At 40.6% G+C, this 21,846-nt stretch overlaps 1 protein-coding gene across 2 annotated transcripts; it reads right to left on the reverse strand.

Moving 5' to 3' along the window:
• Positions 1–538: 538 nt before the first annotated feature.
• DNAJC25 (DnaJ heat shock protein family (Hsp40) member C25) lies at positions 539–21,623 on the reverse strand. Of its 2 annotated transcripts, none has more exons than XM_070459290.1 (4): positions 21,215–21,623; positions 7,941–8,111; positions 5,147–5,617; positions 539–3,770 (listed from the first exon to the last, which is right to left on the reverse strand). In XM_070459290.1, exons 1-4 carry the CDS (start codon positions 21,545–21,547, stop codon positions 3,648–3,650), a joined length of 1,098 nt encoding a protein of 365 aa, XP_070315391.1. In that variant the 5' UTR covers positions 21,548–21,623; the 3' UTR covers positions 539–3,647. The 2 variants fall into 2 exon arrangements, with proteins under 2 accessions (XP_070315391.1, XP_070315392.1); XM_070459291.1 differs by having other exon boundaries at positions 7,959–8,111; positions 21,215–21,621.
• Between the last annotated feature and the right edge of the window lie 223 nt (positions 21,624–21,846).

Below are 21,846 nucleotides of genomic sequence, written 5' to 3' on the forward strand. Positions count from 1 at the left end.
CAGGCAAGAATACGGGAGCAGGCTGCCACTTCCTATTTCAGGGGACCTTCCCGACCCAGGGATCGAACCTGCATCTCTTGTGGCCCCTGCATTGGCACCACTGTGCCATCTAGGAAGTCCCCATCCTAAACTTGATCTTAGCCGAATGGCCAAGAAGCTCAACTTTGATCTGGCTGCAGAGCCTGAACCATGCGACTGCATTCTGCTCACTCGTCTTGAGGTCACAAAAGAAGACACAGTGAAATGGGAGGAGGTTCTTCATCCCTAATGAAGTTGGGGAGGAGTCTGTAAGAAATCCCATATGTCTCTGACCTAAGGTCATGTGACCCATTATATACACCACTGTCAAGGATAAGAAGCTGATTAAGTTTATGACAAATTATGTAGGTTTTTTACTTAAATGATGTGTAACATTTCTCAATTGCAAGCCATCTAAGGTACTTAAGACCCTAAACCTATGTAAGTTTTCAGGCTTATAGATTAAGTCCTGATTCTCTAAAAAGATCCCCTCATTTCACAGATGAGGAAACCAGAAAGGTTAATTTCTTTAGCAAATTTTATTTAGTTGTTAGGGTTCAGATTTGGCCTTAGTACATATTTAAATGTGAAGAGTATTGCATTTTGTAAATAAAATTGTAATTCATCCATACACAACTATTTTGTATCGGTATCAACATTTATCTGCCTCAAGGGCACAATTATAACTCCAGAGACCATGTCCAATATAGTCTTTAAGTAGCTAGACCTAGTCATACTAATGTCTAATAAAAGCCATTTCTCTTTAATTTCCACAGAACTTTCAGTTTGGGGCTAACACACTGGTTTATAACATTAGCAGAATGTAAGCTTACCAGTTGGCTTCCACTCAGGGAAAATATTTCCAAGGCATGGGTGTTAAAAGTTTACTGCCCTTTCTGTCCAAAAAATAAAGAATCTTAAAGGAAATAAACTACAATTTTCTAAACATAATTCAATAGTACTAAAATAGTTGTCAATTCTGTAAACTGAACTATTTTTGCATGTAATATTTTAAATTTCTGTATACCACTTGTATTTTAAATTTCTACATACCACTTGTAGTGTTTAAAATTCTAGTCATGGTCCCTACTTGATAGATGTGTTATGAAACTGCAACCTACAATCTGTAGAACTTGGAGAATTCATAAAGAAATAAGACCAATGAAGGAAGGATCAGTTTTGAAATCTGCTATGAGGATATTTGATGTGAATGTAGCTCTAAGGGTAGTTTTAGCACAGACCTCAATTACATGAAGTCATAATAAACAGAAACCAATAAGCAACTATGCTTTGTAAACTCCTGAATTTCAAGTAAAAAGGAAATGGTGATAGCTCTAAAATGAAGCTCAAGAAAGGTTTTCTAACTATAGTGGGGTTCTGGGATCCCCTACTCAAGATTCTTCTCCAGATGTTTCTAAAATGGAGAAGCTGTTGGGTTTTTGGTGGGGATGGGCAGAGTAAGGTGACTACTAGTAAAGAAACCCAGGATACTTGAATGACACTTGTGATACAACTAGTTGCCCTTCCTTTCCTCCAGGATTTTGAAGCATAAAGCCATTTTGCTAAAGAAAGGGGAGAGAAGAATCACTGTCCTGTTAAGGAAAGTCCATTCATCTTATCCATTCATCTTACCCATTCAATGGCCATGATTCCAAAAGACAGACCAAACTTTTACCAAGTAAGCAGGTCGCCAGGAACAGAAATGAGAGTCCTATATAAAGACCAAAAGAAATACAGCAATCTAGCATATATGCAAAATAATATCCAAAGATACACTGTTTTCAACAGTCAACCTTTATGAATGCTAACACATTCAGTCCTTTTATTTTTCCTTATCACCAGGTTTTAAAAAAAAAAATACAGTTAATCATTAACGTATTTGAAATTTTAACCGAAGGGCAAGTACCTACATTTCTTTCTGGTCTTTGTAACATACGGTACACACTTTCATTCTTAGATAATACTGTGGTGTGTCAAATGTATGATAACACGTTCACTGAGATAGGGATTACTGACTCTAGACAACTGCAGCACCTTTAAAAGGCATTTATCTACGGTTAAGAGTGGGGTATTTGGGGTTTGAAACACAGCTTCCTATAATTTAGGGTTGTGACTTCCACACCCTCCCAAAAAAGAATGGATGCATAAAACACTTTCATCTGAAGTCTACAAAAATAGAAATATTATATAATTTTAGAGCTGCAAAAGGACCTTAGTGGTAATCTAGCCAGACTGCTCCCCTGATTTTCTAATGAGGTAACTGGGGCCCTCACTCACAGAAATATATAATCCACCTCAGGTCTTTCGCTATATTAACAGGTTTGGTGAACTCTTCCCTCCTCTATCCCTGTATGTGTCAGATGTTTGGGCTGAGCTCTTGAAAGGCCGAGTTTCCTTGGAGGAGAAACTGATGCTGCCTATCTACTATACTATACTTTTATGCTACATCTTTTAAAATAATACAGAAGCAATATGTTAATCTTTGACTTAAAATGGCATACCAACAAACCTGGGATATATTGCAACCATTTTATTAAAATGATGGGCTGGGATATACCTTTGAACAGGAGCACTGACCAGCTACCATGAATGTGTTTTGGTACTCTGTTGCAGTATGATACTCAAGTCAGTCAAATTACGTGTGAATTACTTTCACTTCCACACGCATAAAACATTTACATTTCATTGTCTGACAGAACAGCACACACCCATGCACTTCTTCTTTCTGGTTTAAATGCATGTAAAGATGCTCACATAAAATAGATTTTTCACTAATCAAGGACTTCATAATATATGAACTTTTCATTACACTACTTTCGCTCTGTCCATTTTTGTGTTTTGCTTTTTTTTTAATTGAAGGGAAGATTAAGAAAGCAATGCTGTGTTACAAAAAGACCTTCTTATGAGGTCCTCTTCTGGAGAAATGTTTGCGAGCACAGTTATAGTCTTATAATGACTGTAATCAAGACCATCCCACAAGGACAGGAAGGTACATTCACTCTCCTGGAGAGTTTCTGATCTTATTAACAATATTATGACTGGGGGGAGATAGTATAAAGACAGCCCAGCAGAAGACTCTCCCAGAGAGATATTTTGAACTTATTTCAATCCTATAATGACTGTCATGAAGATGACATGATAGTTGAATTCGTTTTGCTGAAGAAGTTTGTGTCTAGAAAGACAAGCTCAATCATGTAATTAAATGGTGTTATAATTACGTTCTGTGAAACTATCAGAGGTCACAAAAGCAGAAAAATGTAGCACTTAACAAAGAATAAGGAAACACTTTTGAAGAATAAACACTTAACACGTAATATTTTTAAATGGTATCTAATAAATTTTCATGTCAAATTTTTAACTAAAGATATAAAACTTTTAAATGGCAACTAATAAATCTTCCTGTCAAGTCTTTTAACAAAATCCACAAATCGATTATAAAAATTGAACAATCATAAATGTCTTATGTATAAAGTTTGAAGGGAAAGTTTAAATGTCTACATTATTCTGTTTAATCTAATTCTTGAGGAATTTTAGTTACTGCTGAGGTGCAGTCGATACATTGCTAAAATAATTCAGTTATGAAAATAGTATCACAGTTAAGGTTTGGCATAGCAGCATTCCAGTGGTCTTCAGTCATCCACAAACGTCAACCGTCCAGGCCCTTCATTCTTCATCCATCTCCTATATCTTTTCCATCTAGGGTCATTTGCCAGTCTTTTCTTTAGTTCCTCTTCTTGCTCTTGTTTGTAGACCTATAAGTATAAATAACACGAACTGACTTGACAATCCAAAGAGAAACATTTTCATTAGCTTTATGACATGTTTTCCTGATGCTGATAACGATTGAGGGCAAAAGGAAAAGAGGGCGGCAGGGGATGAGAAGGCTGGACGGCATCACCGACTCAACGGACATGAACTTGGGCAAACTCCGGGAGATAGTGAGGGACAGGGAGGCCTGGTGTGCGCTGCAGTCCATGGGCTCGCAAAGAGTTGGACACAACAACTGAACCACAATAGCATGTTTATATTTTTCAAATATAATTTTAGGTAAAAGTTCCCAATGAATGTATTGGTTTGTCTTCTGAAAACCATGCACCAAAAAATACTAAGCAATTAAGCAGTTTAACATTCAGTGTTAAATCAAAAAATAAAAAAGAACAACTCATGCAAGATCTAGTGTTTTTTCCCACTGATTTCTATAACCTGGAAATACACTCTTTTCTTCCTTGAAATTATATGTAAGGTGAGTTTAAAGGGTTTAAACATTTCCTCTCTACAACTAATATCCAACATTGAAGAATCAACATAAATTTTCTTAACATGATACTCAGTAAATTTAACAGATGACTTTAAGTATATGTTGATTCTAGCCAAGGAACAAAGTGACCTTATAAAAACTTCGGTCTCCAAACTGAACTTACAACTTCTTTTATCTTCAAAGATAATTATTGGTTTTTCAAAATATTTTTAAAGTTCCCAAAGAAGGTTAAATAAACCACAGAGGTTAAAAACAAAGAACAGCTTTCATTTCTATAATCTTTAGTGGATGTCAGTTAAAGTTAAATGGACAAGTTTTCATAACCAATTTCACAGCCATATCAAATTTTAGAAGGAAATTACGTTACTTCCAAATTTCAGGAAGTAATGACTAAGATAATTTCACCTAATACCATAATTTAGCCCAGGATAGCACTCCATGACAGACAGTTCATTGTATAGTGGGCTGCTTAAACTACTTAAAAGTGAAAGCTTTTCATATATTGGGTCAGCCATAAAATTAGTTCAGGTCATACGATGTTACGATCAAAGTTTAGTTGGTGCAATTAATAGAAAATGGTGACATCCTTGCAAATATACATTCTATCCCAGTGCAATTTAACATAACAAATTAGACCATTCTTTTTAAATTTTTAGCATTAGTGAATTAAAGTATTTGAATTTCATCTTTTAAAAGGACAAATTACAGGTTAAAAACTCACTGTTCAACTACTAGTCGTACTGTCAACAGAAGATCTTTATCCATACTGAACTATTCGATTTCAGAAATTAGAGCACACTTCTGTGATCCTTTAGTTTTAAGTTGGTAAGGAAGAGAAACAGTAAAAATCACAGCAGAGTCATTACTCACCTCATAATTCTCCTTTATCCAAAGCTCACGTTTAAGAAAAGTTTCTTTCTGATGATCTTCTAGACTATCAAACTGAGACTTTGACATCTTCATAGATTTACGTATGATATATAGTCTTTCTTCTTCCCCGTATTCTTTGCCTTTGATGTTAAAATTATAGATCCATCGGCAATACCACACTATATACGAGCACAAGTGAAAAGGAGCTAAGAGAATCTGAAACAGGAGAAGGTCACGTATCTGGGGCTTCTGATAGCCCCCCTTTATGTCTATTTTACTTTTTATAATGTTCTTTATGATGTTCTCCTCCTCATCACGAACCTCCTCTTTGGACTTTCTGTTTCTGCCCTTCTCTTTGGCTTTTCTCAGCAATCCCTGCTGCTTGGCAATCTCCATGGCTTGGATACGGTACTTGGGCACTGTGGCCAGGTAGCTGATCGTCTTGTCATAGCTATTCCACCAGCTGAAAAACTAGAATATTTAACAAAGACAAACGGATCACTTTTATTACCAAAATTCATCTTGGTGAACACAATCCTGCCCACAAAAAACCCATTCTGATTAAAAACAGGGGACCTCAAAAACCTTACTTTGTAGGTTAAAGATACAGTTCAATAATAGCTGTGTGGACATGGGAATCTTCAGGACTGATAAGTCAGATGTCAGCTGAGCCAAAAAGTCACTGATTCTCCATAGGAGACACCCAGGATCAGAGGATGGCTCAGGGGAATCACACCGTACCTGTTGATTCCACATCTTTACCATCTGACTCCTCCTTAGATCGCAATTAAGAAATCCCTCTTCTTTCTTTAAGGTTGCAATCTACTTACTGGAGGAGTCGTCAAATGGCAAAACTAGGTCATAAGGAGTTTCTTTCAAACAATCACAGGGTAGACTCAGGCAACGATATTTATCTGTTTCCTAAACCATCTGCACATACCACAGTAATGTTCATCATACTATGAACTGAAAGATTCAAGTATGTTTGAATCTTTACTTATTTGGGCAAGAAAACATTAAATTATTTCTTAAATATATTCAACCACAAAGGGTTTTATTATCAGAAAAAGTACTACTCCTCATATAGTACCTCCACACATTTCAGCTATTTTACTGAATAAAACAGCAATTATACCAGTATCCTGAAATATCATAGAAGCAATCTATTAATAGCAACAATAACAAAAAAGTGACTAGAGTATTATGTTATCTAAAACAGAAAAGTAAAATTGCCCTTCCTCTCCCTGTTGAAAAGGCAATACTACAAAAGCGGAAACATTTAAAATACACAATTTTAGTTTTCAATAGGAATTCTTTTGTCATATAAATTGAATTTCATTTCTGGGAATTAAACTGGAGAAGTAATTTTGAAACTAGCAAATTGCTTCATTCTAGTCTTTTTTTTTTTTTTTGCCTCTAGAGGAGGAGGATATGATAGGTATGGTTAGTTTAGGAATTAATAGTAGGGAAAGCTCATTTCAGCCTGAACTTATATTTCTGTGATATATTAAAACAACATGAAGTTACTGTAGCACTTTTACTCTATTTCAGTGGTTTTTAAACTGGAGCAGGAGTGCCCTTAGCTGTCACGTGGAGATGTGTGAGATTTCTGTTTATTAAATGGTGGCAAGCACTATACTTCCGGCATTCAGTAGGCAGATGCCAGGACTTGTTGCGCCATATTAAGGAATTTGGATTTTTCCCCAAGTTTAATGAGAAATCATTGAAAAGTCCTATGAAAGTACAGTTTGGTCCTTCAACACACGAGGGGGCCCCACTCTCTGCAAAATCTGAGTGTAACTCATAGTTGGCCCTCCGTAGGTGCCAACTGTGCATATACATGGTCCCTCCCTATCCTCCAACTCAGCCAGCCTCAACTGTGTGGTTCTGTGGTGCAGGGCCGCGTTTGGTGAAAAGAATCCCGAGTCTAAGTGGACCCGGGCAATTCAAACCCATGCTGCTCAAGGGTCACCAGTAGATCAGATGGATCTAGTTGACAGTCACTCTGGCTGTCAGAGCAGGCAATGAGGAAGAGATCTGGGTTTTCTGTTTGGTAATTAGTTTTAGTAGTTATATAATGACATGCACAATTTCTTAAGACTTCCTGCCATCAAAGATTCCACTACTATTAACTGATTAAATATTTTTCTAACATAAAAAGTTAATCTGAACTGGAAGTAAAACTGCACAAAAGCATACTTCTAGTTCAGTTTTAATGACGAGCAGCAGGCAATGTGCACACCTTCACCTACACAGAGACATATATGTCCCAGGCAATGTGCACGCCTTCACACATACACAGACATGTATGTCCCAGGCAATGTGCACACCTTCACATACACACAGACATATATATCCCAGGCAATGTGCACACCTTCACATACACAGACATATATGTCCCAGGCAATGTGCACGCCTTCACACACACACAGACATATATGTCCCAGGCAATGTGCACGCCTTCACACACACAGACATATATGTCCCAGGCAGTGTGCACGCCTTCACACACACACAGACATATATGTCCCAGGCAGTGTGCACGCCTTCACACACACACAGACATATATGTCCCAGGCAGTGTGCACGCCTTCACACACACACAGACATGTATGTCCCAGGCAGTGTGCACGCCTTCACACACACAGAGACATGTATGTCCCAGGCAGTGTGCACGCCTTCACACACACACAGACATGTATGTCCCAGGCAGTGTGCACGCCTTCACACACACAGAGACATGTATGTCCCAGGCAGTGTGCACGCCTTCACACACACACACACACAGACTCACCCGCGCATCAGCACACACCTGAAACGCTGAGACGGCGCACACGCTGACCAGGATCACAGCGCGCACGTCCACCTGGGGGGCCAGGCGCCTGCTATAGTAGTGGTAGTAGTGTCTGTAGTACTCCTCCGGGTGGTCCAGCATGTAGTCATAATCCTTCCGAGTCTCTTCATCCTGTGAACAAAAGAACGGGGTACCCAGGTTCTTATGGCAGCTCATAAAAGGGCCTTAGTAAGCTGTTATAGTCAGACCTAGATTTTATAATTATGTAGTCAATCTGAGTAAAAGAACACATTGTCAAAAAAAATTCCCGTAATTCCTCAAAGGCACACACAAATTTGTTTCCAGAACTTTAATATTAGGTATAAAGCAGAATTTAAATTTTTTCCTCAAATTCTTGAGAACTATTAGGCCTCCTGGAAAACATAAAAACACTTCAATAGCAAAGAACTATGCTTACTTAGCCAGTGCTGCGGTGCTAATAAGGATATAGATTTGTTCTTATACTTTGAGAGCATGTTGACACCTACTCTCAGTAACTGTTGACAGAAAAAAAGAATGTTTATTTCTGTTGTATATATTCACAATCATTTCCCAGCCTTGTATAGTACGTTTTCTTCTGGAAGCAAAGATTAAGATAACAAAAAAATAGACAAAACCAGTCTATGCCCTCAAAACTGAATTATGTCCATCTCAAGGAAACACTGAAACACTGATGGAGTAGAACGGTCAAAATCTACCTCTGTGACTTTAGGCAAAACTTTTAGCCTCTCTGAGCCTCACTCTTCTCCACTTGTAAAACAGAGATATTAATAGCTGCCCTACTAATTTTACAGGGCTGTTTTGAATATCAAATGACGTATATCATATAAAAACATGTTAAAAATGTGTTCTTCTTTACTATTATAACACGTTTTCACAGCCCAGTTCATAGATAAGGTAATATACAGCTCTTTCTTGATCATGTAAACATGTTGAAAAAATTATAGCCTTCTGAAATGCTGCTCAAATGTTTACAAATAAAACATTTTTTAAAACCTTCTGTAATTTGAGTCAGTTTGTAACGGGTAAAAATGCCAACCCTTTACTGAGTTACATAGGTTAAAAAGCTATTAAATTATGATTTGCTTTTTTTTAAATCCCACAAAAACCTGTTTTTCAGCTTGTCTTGTTTCCAGAAAAAATGTTAAGCACCAAAACCACAGCAAATTCTTTTATCTATAAGTGAGTACAACAGAAATCATTATGAAAACAAACATCTTTTTTAAACCTAGAGGACTTCTTTCTATAATAAATTAATTATTCAACATTCATAAAACTGCAGATTATTAGCAAAACCATTTCAAAATCTACATTTAGTGCTTTGTAACCATAGGGGCACTTGGATCTGTTCAGGGCCTCCTCCTGAGTCCTCCAATATGCAGTTTCTTAGATTTAAAATAAAAAGTTTGCTAATGACAAAATCTTTCCTGTACCCATTAAAATTATTATATATTTCCTATGAAGAATTCTGAATTTGGAAAAAAAATAAGAATTCTGAATTTGAGCACATTCTCGGTAAGAGTTCTTACATTCATTACATTCAAAATATTTTTTACTTCTGACTAGAATTTGAAGCTAGATGAAGTAGTATCTAGTATAATTAGATGTAAATATATTTAAAGTATATTCCATGGCACTATATGGAGAGCCGATATGAGAGGAAAGCTGAGCCGATATACAAGGAAAGCTGAGCTCAGGCTGCTATTTTCAAATTCACTTCTTGTACATCCTCTTTCATCAGAAAAGATTTTCTCAGGAGTTCCCTGGTGGCCTAGTGATTCTATTCCAGGCTTTCACTGTGACCACCCAGGTTCAATCCCTTGTCGGGGAACTGAGACCCTGCAAGCCACACGCCTCAACTGTCAGTGCATTATTCCTTCTATAAGCCGTCATCATATTCTAGAGCTTCTAACCTAAAGAGGGTAAAACGTTGCAGGTCATACAGAGAGCTCTGAAGACGAAAGCCTATCTGATGTACCTCATTTTGAGTACTTCAAGACATCTTTGGAGAATTTTTCCATCCTCCCTCCATTTTTTTGCTTTTTGGACTAACTTTATAGATACGCTCTGTGTCTGGCCTGAAATTATTGCCTTTTTTAAATTCAGCCTCCCAGTCTTGGCAGATGCTTTTTGAAATGTATTTCTTCAAACATGATTCTTCTCCTTGCTCCAACTAGATGACAAGTAGTTTAGAAGCTAACTGCCTCCTAGGTGAGATTCCTACGGCCCTCCGGCGTCATCATCTCTGCAGCGCCCTCAGCCAGGCCTGACTGTCTGCACTCCTCCTGGCTGCAGTATACAGAGATCTGAGCGTCTCTGAAATGCGCTCTGTGAATACCATGCGTATACGCCCGGGGGCTATGCTTTCTTCTTTGTTCTCTTATCTTAGTGAAGGTCATAATCCATAGAATGCAGATATCCTTCTTCAAGCATTTCACCCGTGTCTTACCCCCGAGTCACCATCTTCTCACTGGTCCCTAGGTCTGTGACTTCATCAAGCCCAGAGCTTCATTAACAAGATGGTCAGCTAATGCTCGAGCACCAGCAACTTCACAATTTATACCTTATGTCTGGCCTCTCTACTGTCACCAGAGCCTGTGGGGTCTATTCAGGTCCCTCTATAATGAGTCCTCAAACTACCTCATCCCTGTAAATGGTTTCAGGGTCAAGCCTGACTTCTCTTAGAATGGTTTTCTTTTCCTTGGGGCCCATAATTTCAGGACCCTGTTTTGGTCATGATTAGAGACAAGAAGGCCTGTGTTGCCCTTGTTATAGCATTTATTCAGCCACAATCTTCTTTCTTTACTGGGCTTATAGCTTTCTCTCCAGAATGAAGAAAATGGATTTTAAGCTGATCCATGCATAATACACTTTACAATGTCGTTTCAAGGTTGGCACAAATTGAAGAGTTAGGGAGCCTCAACAATCTAAGTCAAAGTCCTACTCTTCAGTAACCTACTAAGTTTAGAGTCAACCTAATAAGAACACAGGACACCAGGAATATTAGGGAAAAAGAAAAGACAAACTGGGACCCAATTAAAGAGTTTCACGTACATTCTTATTTTAATATTATATATCTATCTTTTCTCCTACCCATCTTGGGACCTAAGTAGCCTCACAGTTTATTTGTTTGTTATCTCCAGTGCTTCCCAGTGGCTAGTAAGTTAAGTTCAATCTTCCTTGGCGTGCAACAAGGCCTCCAAAACTGGCCTAAGTTTACCTCCTTAGCAACATCTCATCAATCTCTCTTCTTTTGCCCACAGCAAACATTCAGATAGCAGCTTCTGGAATTTGGTGTGTTCTTAAGTATAGCATGCTCTTTTATATCTATGTCTGAACAGATAATTCACTTTAACTCAAATGCTCTTTCCTTTTATCCAACCTCATGAGCTTCTATTAACCCTTAGGACATAAACAATAGTAGACAGATTCAGGCCACTCTTACTACAGTTATTACCTATTTATTATAGCACTTATCACATTGTAATCATCAGGGTTTTTTTCTTTGCCTTGAATGAGAACTTGTAGAAGGCAGGTAGGGTGATCCATTAATCTCTGTATATCCAAGGCCTAGCACAGTGCCTGGCATTCAATAAATATCATTTCAAAACTGAATGAAATTTTGTAAAGGCTCTCCCTCACTGCAGACATCTCCCCAGCCACCCAGGTCTCCACCTCACCATGAAGGTGGGATGGGTTATCACAAAAACCTGGGCTTGGCAAGAAATGACTGCTTGATTTCATAGCTTATGAAGATATGCCAATGTGGCTATGAGAGCTTAAACCTTAAAACAGTGTTAATATCTTACCTTTCAATAAGGTAGTACTTTTTCTTTCAGCAATTTTGTGGATCTTAAGGTCCCAGGGTCAGGAGATTCCAACTTCTTTCCAAAGCCAAAACCTTTTTACTTGTTTCTTCCTCTCTGTCCTGAGCCTTGACAAGCAGGGCAATAAGCTCCTTGTCTCTAATCTCTACAGGAAAAAATGGTGCTTCTGCTGGTGTTCACTCCACTCCCAATCCTCTTGGGCATATGCAGGAGGACTGGAACATAACCACCAATATCTAGATCAAAAGTGAACAAGAGGAGACCCACAGGCAAAGCAAGCACTGAACGCTTCCTTCTCTTGTGAAAATGATCATCCCCCCCCTCCCCAGAGGCAAAAATATATTATGTTCTTGTCCTTGGAAGAAATAAGGAGTTGTTTGATCTCAACAGATGTAAACTGCAATAATTTGATACTGCAACCAGTTTCACATTAAAAATTTTCAATTACACAAATAATAGAAACCATTTAGGATGGTAAAGGCCAAGAATCAATAATATATGAAAATATAGTAATAGTTGTTCATTCTTAAAAATATATATATTCATCCTATTTTTGAGAGAAATTCACACACAAATGATCCTTTAAAAAAAAAACTCTGATTTTTTCTTCCAGACTATTACACCCTACTAAAGAGGAAGAAAGTTAACTGCTCTGAGTTCCCATTTCTCTTCCTGTTCCCTGCCCAGCAGCCACTCAGGCAACTGTCCTCTTAAACATCTTTTCTCAGTCTGCATGTGCTCACAGTAATTTCCACCATTTGCAGTATCACCTCTATACCACTAAGAGTGACACTCAGATCTGTTTTTCCTGCTTCTCGTATTTTGAGATAGCTCTTGAACATTTCCTAAATGTAACATAAATATCTCAAGTTCAGCATGGTCAAAATATAGATCTGTTCCAGTGTTTCAGTTTGTTAACCATCTATTTGGTTACCTGAGCTTTAAAAAACCTTAGTTATTTTCAGCTCAGCAAATAGCTACGCAAGGCATTTAAGCCATGTGCTGAACACAAAGGGGGATAAGAAGACGAACTACAGTCCTGGCCTCAAGAGCTCCCCGCACGCAGGGAGAATCCAGCGAGCGAGAGAAGCCATGAACCAAGCACGGACTTCCCTGCCTGAGACCACTGGCAACAGGATTCACGGAAGGCACGAAAGGAGTGCTCGATCTTGAGAAGTAAATAAGATGCAGCAAAATTTGTTCCAGGCAAAGGGAGCAGCAAGTGTCAAGGTACAGAAGCATAGTGAAGAGAACAGATTCGGTGAAGCTTAGGCACTGGGCAAGTTTAGGGGAGAAAGGGGTAGCGAATGTGGCCAGAAGACAGGTTTGCTAAGAACTGCAGGGGCTCTTATATGCCATGCTCAAGGGTTAAGAGTGTGAACTGTCTGCGCTATTCAAACATAAAAGGGTTTCCAGTATGAGACTAACAGCACTGGGGAGAAGTGTGCATTTTTGGAAGCTAACTCTGACAGTATTATAAAGAATGGGATGAGGGAGAAATGGATTTTAGAGACTAGGAAGCAGAAAAAATAAGACTTCTCGTGATTAAAGGGGTACACGAATCAATCATGTTGAGAACAGTGATGTTTCTAATTATAGTCACTCTGCGAACCATTTTATTCTAAGAATAAAAGAAGAGGGTATCAAGTGTGGAGAAGGTGCAGGGGGAAACTGTGGAAGATTTTGAAATGGGGAGGGAAAAAAATTACTGGACAGCTTTTCAAAGCCTGGAGCCTCCAGGGATTACCTATTCCTGTAGGAGGGGCGTGCTTTTATTTATATTTGAAAAGTCTTTTATTTCATTTAGTTATATTTATATTTATTTATATATATATATTATATATTATATATATTTATTTATATATTTATATTTGTTTATATATTTATATTATTTATATATTTATTTATATTTGCTTTTATTTATATTTGAAAAGTTACTTTGTAGGAAAGTAACTTGTGGAAAACTGGGAGTAATGCAAATAATTCTTGTTCACACAAACTGTGTCCAGTAGAATTAAGGGAACTGATGACTGCCTTGTCATGCCGACCAGTATTATAGGCATTTCAACACTCCTTGTCTTGACTGTAAAGGGTCTGGAACTTTTTCTTTCAGGCTTCCCTGGTGGCTCAGCTGGTAAAGAAACCGCCTGAAATGCAAGAGATCTGGGTTCCATCCCTGAGTTGGGAAGATCCCCTGGAGAAGGGAATGGCTACCCACTCCAGTATTCTGGCCTGGAGAATTCCATGGACTATTCCACGGGGTCGAAAAGAGTTGCACACGACTGAGAGACTTTCACTTTAATATCTTATTGGTTTGCACATTAATGAGTTAAATAAAATCTTTGACACATGTTCATTTTGTATGACAGTCATCCTCTTTTAAAATTTATGCTTTTGACAAAGATAATAGAATTGGTTTCATGTTTAATTTTGGGTACCTGTGCTACAAATGAGAGACAATTTAAAAATATGAACCCAGAGAATGCACAAATTTCAGGACTGTCGAGGATGCGGTTGAGTTTCATCAGGAAGAGCTTAGAAAATAAAAAGGAAAGAGTACCCAAAGGATAAGACTCTAAGGAAATGCAATGTTTAAGGTGAAAGCAGAGGGAAAAGAAGTCTATACACTGAAAGAAATGGCTAGAAAGCTCAGAGCAGAGGGGGAGAATTACATCAAGGCAGTCAAAGGAGAACAGCTTAAAGAACTACATGGTGGACATCAAATGCCACAAACAGTTTCAAAAGGAAGAGCAGCCCTCTGATCTGAGGCTGGAACATCACTGTTCATCTTGGGAAGAACAGTTCCAGGATGTGTACTGATGCACATGTCCATCTGTGACAGTTTAAACGACGGGGTATAAGGAAGTAAGGACAGCCAACAGTGAAGAAAGAAGAAAAATGTGACCACAGTTTCAAAATTAAGGAATGAGAGATGAACCAATTAAGAGATTCCCAAGTTATCAAAGAGGAATGATAAGATTCCAGAAGACTAAGGTGGAAGTAAAATGAGCTCAGTCAGGAATACCTTCCTGTCTTCCCCAATCCATCCTCAATTTCGTTCCCAGAAATTTCTTTCTGAAACAAACATCAGACTTGTGTTACTTATCCACTTTCAAACCTCTGGTAACTCGCCAATACATAAAGTTCAACACATAGTTTAAAGGGGTCATCCCAAACTATTTCCAGTCCTGAAACATTCTCCCTACCATGCACCTGAGAGGCTTCTAACCTAGAAACAGTAGATCCCCTACAATCTCTAAAAATACACTGAGGGTCTTTGTGCTGGAAATATCTCAAAATATTCCATTTACCTACACAAGCAAAATTAGTTTCTGCCTAGAATTACATCAACTCAGTAGTTTTTGTGTTATTCAAAAGCTCTGATGGGCTGTTGATAACATCATTGTCAGGCAGTCACAGCACTAGAATTAAGCACATCTGGTGTGTAATCAACCTTGGCCATAAGTAGGGAGCAACATGTGACATTAACATGTAACATGTGAAAAATAAACACTTAGGGGTTTACAGCAGAAATAGCAAATGTGGCACAAAAGGTACCACATCCTTCTTCTGGGCCAGTGGCAGAACTGTTCAACATGTCATCTTTTCCACTAAACCCAGAAAAGGCCCCCCAAACGCGTGTTACATGAAGCTGTGACCAATCAGAGTTTCTATGAAATGAAAATGATCTGCCATCAAGCTTACTTAACTTGGCTGTTTATCAGCATCGCAACAGTAATACAAATTCACATCATTTCTATTATTTTTATGAATACACATTTATTATGAATGACTGATTAAAATCTGGATCGATGCTGAAAAAAAAAAAAATACCAATAGGATAGTAATACCAATAAGTGCGGCTAATTTTCTTCCTCCAAAACAGAGTCCCTGGGAAAAGCATAAAAGTGATTGTACATCTCATTGCTGCAACAAGCCTTGCACACTCACAACTCCATGTTTTCATGGATCAAGAATTTTCTCTACCAGAAATGTCCCTTCACAGTCAACCGTGGTGACTGTTCTAGATCCAGATCAAAGAGTACATTCTTCTCCAGTCCTCCAAGAATAATTGTGCCCTCTCAGTGTTGCAATATAAGCTGCATATTTTAATTATGTAACTTAAATAAACAATAACTGAACAATAAGTATCTGTCTCCTTATTATATTAAAAGCTTAAAGGCAGGAATTGTGCCTTTTTCATTGCTATGGTCTCCTCCTTCAGAACTTACGTCAGTACCAGTTAGGAGACAGGGTTGATTAAGAGAATATACAAAGGGAGAACAATAAACAGTAACATAACAGGGCAGGAAGTTCAGAATCCCCTTTTTGCCAAATCATTCTTAACTGCCAAAGTCCTGCCACATCAACCAGACCGATAAAGAGAAACTGAAGTGTTCCTGTGACTTCCCTGCCAAGACAAGGCTGGAGCAGAAGGCACTCTCTACACATCCCTTCAAAGTATCAGATAACCTGCATGCCAGTAATACCTCCAAGACCTTTTCTGTGTTCTTCTCCTGTGATCTTGCAAAATGCTATCAAACTCTACCCCTGTCTACCAATTATAGGTTTTATAAATGCATCCTTCCTTACCACCTATTTCCTCACCTGCTTATTTCTATGCCAGTCTTCTCATTTTATCTAGTTCATCCAATTCTTATGTATATTCAGAATTAATGTTCTCACTTTAAAACCCTTGAGAAAATAATTTCTCCTTAAAAATAGAAATGTGATCTTTCACATCAGAATTTTTCATTCATAACTATCCAATTTATTTTATCTGTACCACTTTTTCAAACTACAGTTAATTTGGGGTAAAATGTCAGCTTCATATACTCGTGTCAAAACACCAGAAGTTCACTTTCAATTGCCATCCTATCTGAATCTCTCTCCAGATAGGAGGATGCATTTAACAAACTTTCATTATCTATTTGCCAGACACTGTGCTAGTTGCCACAGATATATATGCAAAAAGAAGGTTTGGTGGAGAGGGGAGATGGGCTACTCAGTATTTAGTGCAGTGTGATAAGTGCTATATCCACAGAAAAAGATCCAACGTTGACACAGTGAGAGTCTGTTTACTTAACTTCCAAAGTCCATGAGTCCCCCTGAACCTCTAGTAGTCAAATACACTAAATAGTTATTTCATCATCCTAACTCATGTTATGAAACAAATATAAAGCAGCGTGTGAAATCATAATGGTTCCAAGCCCTGCTGAGATCTGGAAGTTTAAGTTATTTGAGAACATGAACTAAGCATGACTTGGTAAAAGCATCTGGCAAGTTCCCTTTGCCCTGCATTATTACTATCCTTCTTTTTCTGGTTTTTTTCCATTCTCTCTATTCACAGGAAGAATCTCTGTTGCTATAAAAACAATGACCAACTGTGATATCTCTTTGTCTGACCAACTACATTTAAATCACATTAGTATCATCTTTTTAAACAGTCTCCATCTAAAAAAACTCTCTCAAAGAGGTGTTTATTCAACCAAGACCAACGTCAGAGTCATAAACCCACCGTATCTTACACAAATATAAATCTCATTTTGGTGAGTCAGAGATGCTTGGTTGTTACAAGTTTTGATGGAACACCACTGTAAGGTTGCAACGAGGATATAATATAGCTTCTTTAAATAAGACAATTTTTTTATGTTAAAAAAAAATTAAGAGGCTTGAACACACCAAGAATAGGAAATTAGGGAGGTTATCAAAAAATTATGGGGAAGAGAAAAAAAGGCTCCTGGCTCCAGTGAATTTATAACTTGAGTTATTTTGAATTTCACAAAAGAAACAATTTCTGTCACATACATTGCTCAGGAGATGGAATCTACCTGAGCATTCTACAAAGCAAATACAGAATCAACTTTTCCGGCCATATGCCGGCAATGACTGAACACGGCTGTGAAGGAGAACACAGTCTTCCCAAGGCCCTATCAAGATCCTCCCTCCTTTTCCACTCACAGGGTTTATTGCTAGTCTTTATGGAGAAATATGTGGGCTTCCCTGGTGGTTCAGAGGTTAAAGCGTCTGCCTGGAATGCCGGAGACCTGGGTTCACTCCCTGATTTGGGAAGATCCCCTGGAGAAGGAAATGGCAACCCACTCCAGTACTCCTGCCTGGAGAATCCCATGGAGGGAGAAGCCTTGTAGGCTACAGTCCATGGGGTTGCAAAGAATCGGACAAGACTGAGCAACTTCACTTTCTTTCTTTCTTTATGGAGAAATATATAGTGTGTATCAAAAAGAGAAAATAGAAAGGAAATGTGGTCCCAAGTAGGCAGTGCTGCTTCCATGAGGTGATATATGGAATTCCAGGCAGGCGTCTGTGGTTATCTTTATTCCAGAGCCTCTGAACTGATCAACTTCTCCCACCATTTTGTCTGACCTGCTGGAAAAGCCAGATGGACCTCTTAGCCCTCACAAGCCCTCCTTCCAGGCTGTGAATGTAATCCAAGTGCAACATGCAGCAGATGTAACAGTGGCTGATATGTAACAGATATCAGATATAGCAGATGTAACAGTGGCTGATATGTAACAGATATCAGATATAGCAGATGTAACAGTGGCTGATATGTAACAGACATCAGATGTAACAGACGTAACAGGGGTTACATCTCCGTTGCCTCCGGCTTCCCAGGCAGCACAGTGGTCAAGAATCTGCCTGCCAATGCAGCAGAAGCGGGTTCAATTCCTGGGTCCGGAAGATCCCCTTCAGTAGGAAATGGCAACCCACTCCAGGATTCTTGCCTGGAAAATCCCATGGTCAGAGGAGCCTGGTCCATGGGGTCCATGGGGTCACAAACAGTCGGACACAACTGAACATGCACATCGTGCCACACACTGTTGCCTAGACGGGATGACGTCAGTTTATCAGATCACTGAATTCTCCAGAAATTATATCTTCTGACAACTTTCTCACAATATGTAAAATTAACATGAACGTTTTCACAGAGCTCAGCAAGGGTCCGAACTAAGTCCAGACACCCCTTTTCTCTCACAGATAATTTCCGTTCTCCTGAGTAATAATGTGTGGAGTTGGGGAAACTATAGAACACTCTCTTACTCCCTCCATCACCGCAATTCTAATTCTAGTTCCCTGTTTGGAGGCACCTGCAGCTACCACAGGAGAAGGCAATGGCAGCCCACTCCAGTGCTCTCGCCTGGAAAATCCCATGGACGGAGGAGCCTGGTGGGCTGCAGTCCATGGGGTCGCAAAGAGTCGGACACGACTGAGCGACTTCACTTTCACTTTTCATTCTCACACACTGGAGAAGGCAATGGCAACCCACTCCAGTGTTCTTGCCTGGAGAATCCCAGGGACGGGGGAGCCTGGTGGGCTGCAGTCTATGGGGTCGCACAGAGTCGGACACGACTGAAGCGACCGGGCAGCAGCAGCTACCACAAACCTGTCCCAATCAAGAGGAACAGTGCGCCTTTCTCCAGACCTTACTCCTTTTTAACTGCCTCAAAGTTCCTTGTTCGTGAGTGGACAAATTATTTCCTCGAGCTTTTATTAGCTGACGAATCAGTGCTAAACTTGCAGAAACACTGAGAGGCAACCATGACAGAGCCACCAGATCAGCCTCTGCTTTTGTCTCTTCAAGAAAATAGCGAGAACAGTTAAGAGTCCTGGGAGTTCCCCCGCCCCCACCCCCGGGCCAGATTGTCTGTACTGTCTCTGTCTCTTGGTCTTTGTTTCCAAAGTTCTTAATGTGAGGCTCATGCTTTTCAGGCCAAATCTACCCATCTCCGACCCCAGCAGAAGGCAAGAGTTGCCAGTGTTTCTGCTGCCTCTCTTCCGGATGCTCTTCACCTGCCCAGCGCTCCCTTCTGCACTAGGAGGGCTTTGGAGGAGTGGCAGGCGCTCCGGTTGCTCCTTGGACCGCTCTCTTTCCTCTCTGCAGAACAGCAGACTGGAGCTTCAGGTGCCGGGCTGCCTTGGATGAAAAATTTCCCCATCTTTCGGCAGTCTTTCCTTAGTCACTCTTTATCCTAAATAACAGACAACCAAGCCCTCTTGGTTGCCTCTGGCCACCACACTTTCTCAAACCCCCACCCATTCCTCAGGTAACTGCCAATGAACACTGCAATCCCACCAATGCTGGTGCGAATTTGGTGAGTTTTATGGCTCTATATTATCTGAACTGCTCTGGAAAGAAAGCCATGAACTCCTTGACTCAGTATTTTCAGCCCTAGAAATCTTATCTGGAAAAATAATCCATGGGTGAATTATACTATCCCCACTCAAAGCAGTCGTTAAAAGCAGACCATACAACATGAAAAACTATGCCTCAAAAAGAAAGAAAAAATAGAAAAAAAATACACTATAACTGTAACTGCTGTTGTATTAGCATGAAGAGACCCCTGAAACAGTAACACACCAAATACGATTCGTACTTTGTGATTTCCTATACTTTGCTTTGTGCTGAAAACAGGATCAGGCTAAATCTCCCCATCCCCATAAGTGTGTTAGTCACTCAGTCGTGCCCAACTCTTTGCAACCCCATGAACTGCAGCCCACCAGGCTCCTCTGTCCACGGGATTTTCCAGGCAAGGATACTGGAGTGGGTTGCCATTTCCTTCTCCAGGTGATCTTCCCAACCCAGGGATTGAACCTGGGTTTCCTGCACTGCAGGCAGATTCTTTACTGATTGAGCTATGAGGGAAGCCCTCCCCATTTCCATAGGACTCAATAAATCCTTTGTCAAATAACTACACATATATTCACAAAATATTTCCTACTAGAAATTCTCAGAGTCTTGAAACTCAAGTTATTAAGCACCAATTTGCAGCTCCTATATAGGAGGTTTCTCATTGATCATTTAATCTTCATAACAACCCACTGAGCAGGTTTCATGGCCATAATCCTGCATATGAAGAAACGGGTATTCTGACATATTAAGTCACTATCCAAGGTGACATGGGGGTGTCAGAGCCAAGAGTCAAACATCTGGTGTTCTTAGTGTTTTTCTAGAACCTTACGCCCAAGCTGAATGTCACAATTAATACCATCCCCCAAAACCAAGTTTCTGTCATGTCAGATTGGGGCGATCGCACTGTCATTGGAGATCTTTCCAGTGTTCTATCACAGACCTCGGTAATAATAACCCTGCTTTCCGAGTGTGAGCTGTATCTTATTAAAATGCCTTCACCAAATCGTAAGAAGCCCAAACCTTTGTATACCGAAGACAGCCACAAAAAGTAGGGGGCTAGCTACTCCCCAACACTGAAGGGGTTCCCATCTTCGTCAGTGGGCCATTTCTCACTTGGGAAAGCCCAAGCATCCTAATGGTGGTAGAGGCGGTCGAGCCGGGCGCCGGAATCACAGGGAGCCTCGCTCCACCGGCCAGGTGAGAACCGGGTCGCGCCGCGCGCTTCCCTGGCAGGTCCTCGCAGCCCCCAGGCTTACCTTGAGAGTCTCGTAGGCGGTGGCCACCAGCAGGAAGGCCTCCTCGGCGCTCTGCGGCGTCCGTCCCGGGCCCTCCTCGCCAGGCTCGGGCCGGTAGCGGTCGGGGTGGTAGCGCCGGGCCAGCTGGCGGTAGGCCCGCGCGATCTCCGCCTTGCTGGCCGTGCGGCTCACGCCCAGCACCTCGTAGCAGTCCCGCTTGCCGCAGTAGAGTCCCTCCACCAGGGCCGCCGCGGGCCGCGCGAGCAGCAGCGCGAGCAGCAGGGGCGGCAGCAGCACGAACCAGCGCCGCTTGGCAGCCCCGGCTCCCCGGCGCGGAGCGAACGGGATCGCCATCCCGGCTGGGCCACGGCTCCGAGAGCCCAGCCGCACCCCGGCACTCGGCGTTGCGCCCCACACGGCGGCCCAGGCTCAGCTCCACGTCAGCACGCGGCGCCTCGGCGCAGGCGCACCGGGCGCGGCGGCGGCAACCACTTCCTTCACGACCGTTGCTAGGGGAACAGGACGCTTCAGCAGCCCGGCCGCTTCCGGTAGCTCTGGAACCTTGTTCCTAGTCCCAGAGGACTGGGTTTGTTCTCAGTCTGACAGACCTAAAGGATATCTCTGTCTCTGAGGTGCACTTAACCATGTGTGCA

This window comes from Odocoileus virginianus, chromosome 31, assembly GCF_023699985.2.
Source record: "Odocoileus virginianus isolate 20LAN1187 ecotype Illinois chromosome 31, Ovbor_1.2, whole genome shotgun sequence".
Lineage (NCBI taxonomy): Eukaryota > Metazoa > Chordata > Mammalia > Artiodactyla > Cervidae > Odocoileus > Odocoileus virginianus.

Bases quoted from the DNA above. Each gene is read 5' to 3' on its own strand.
- DNAJC25 (XM_070459290.1), bottom strand. From the start codon at position 21,547: ATGGCGATCCCGTTCGCTCCGCGCCGGGGAGCCGGGGCTGCCAAGCGG. The intron at 8,112-21,214 runs GTAAGCCTGGGG...TTTTGTTCACAG, and splicing joins CCGCCTACGAGACTCTCAAG to GATGAAGAGACTCGGAAGGA. The intron at 3,771-5,146 runs GTGAGTAATGAC...TTATACTTATAG, and splicing joins GGATAAAGGAGAATTATGAG to GTCTACAAACAAGAGCAAGA.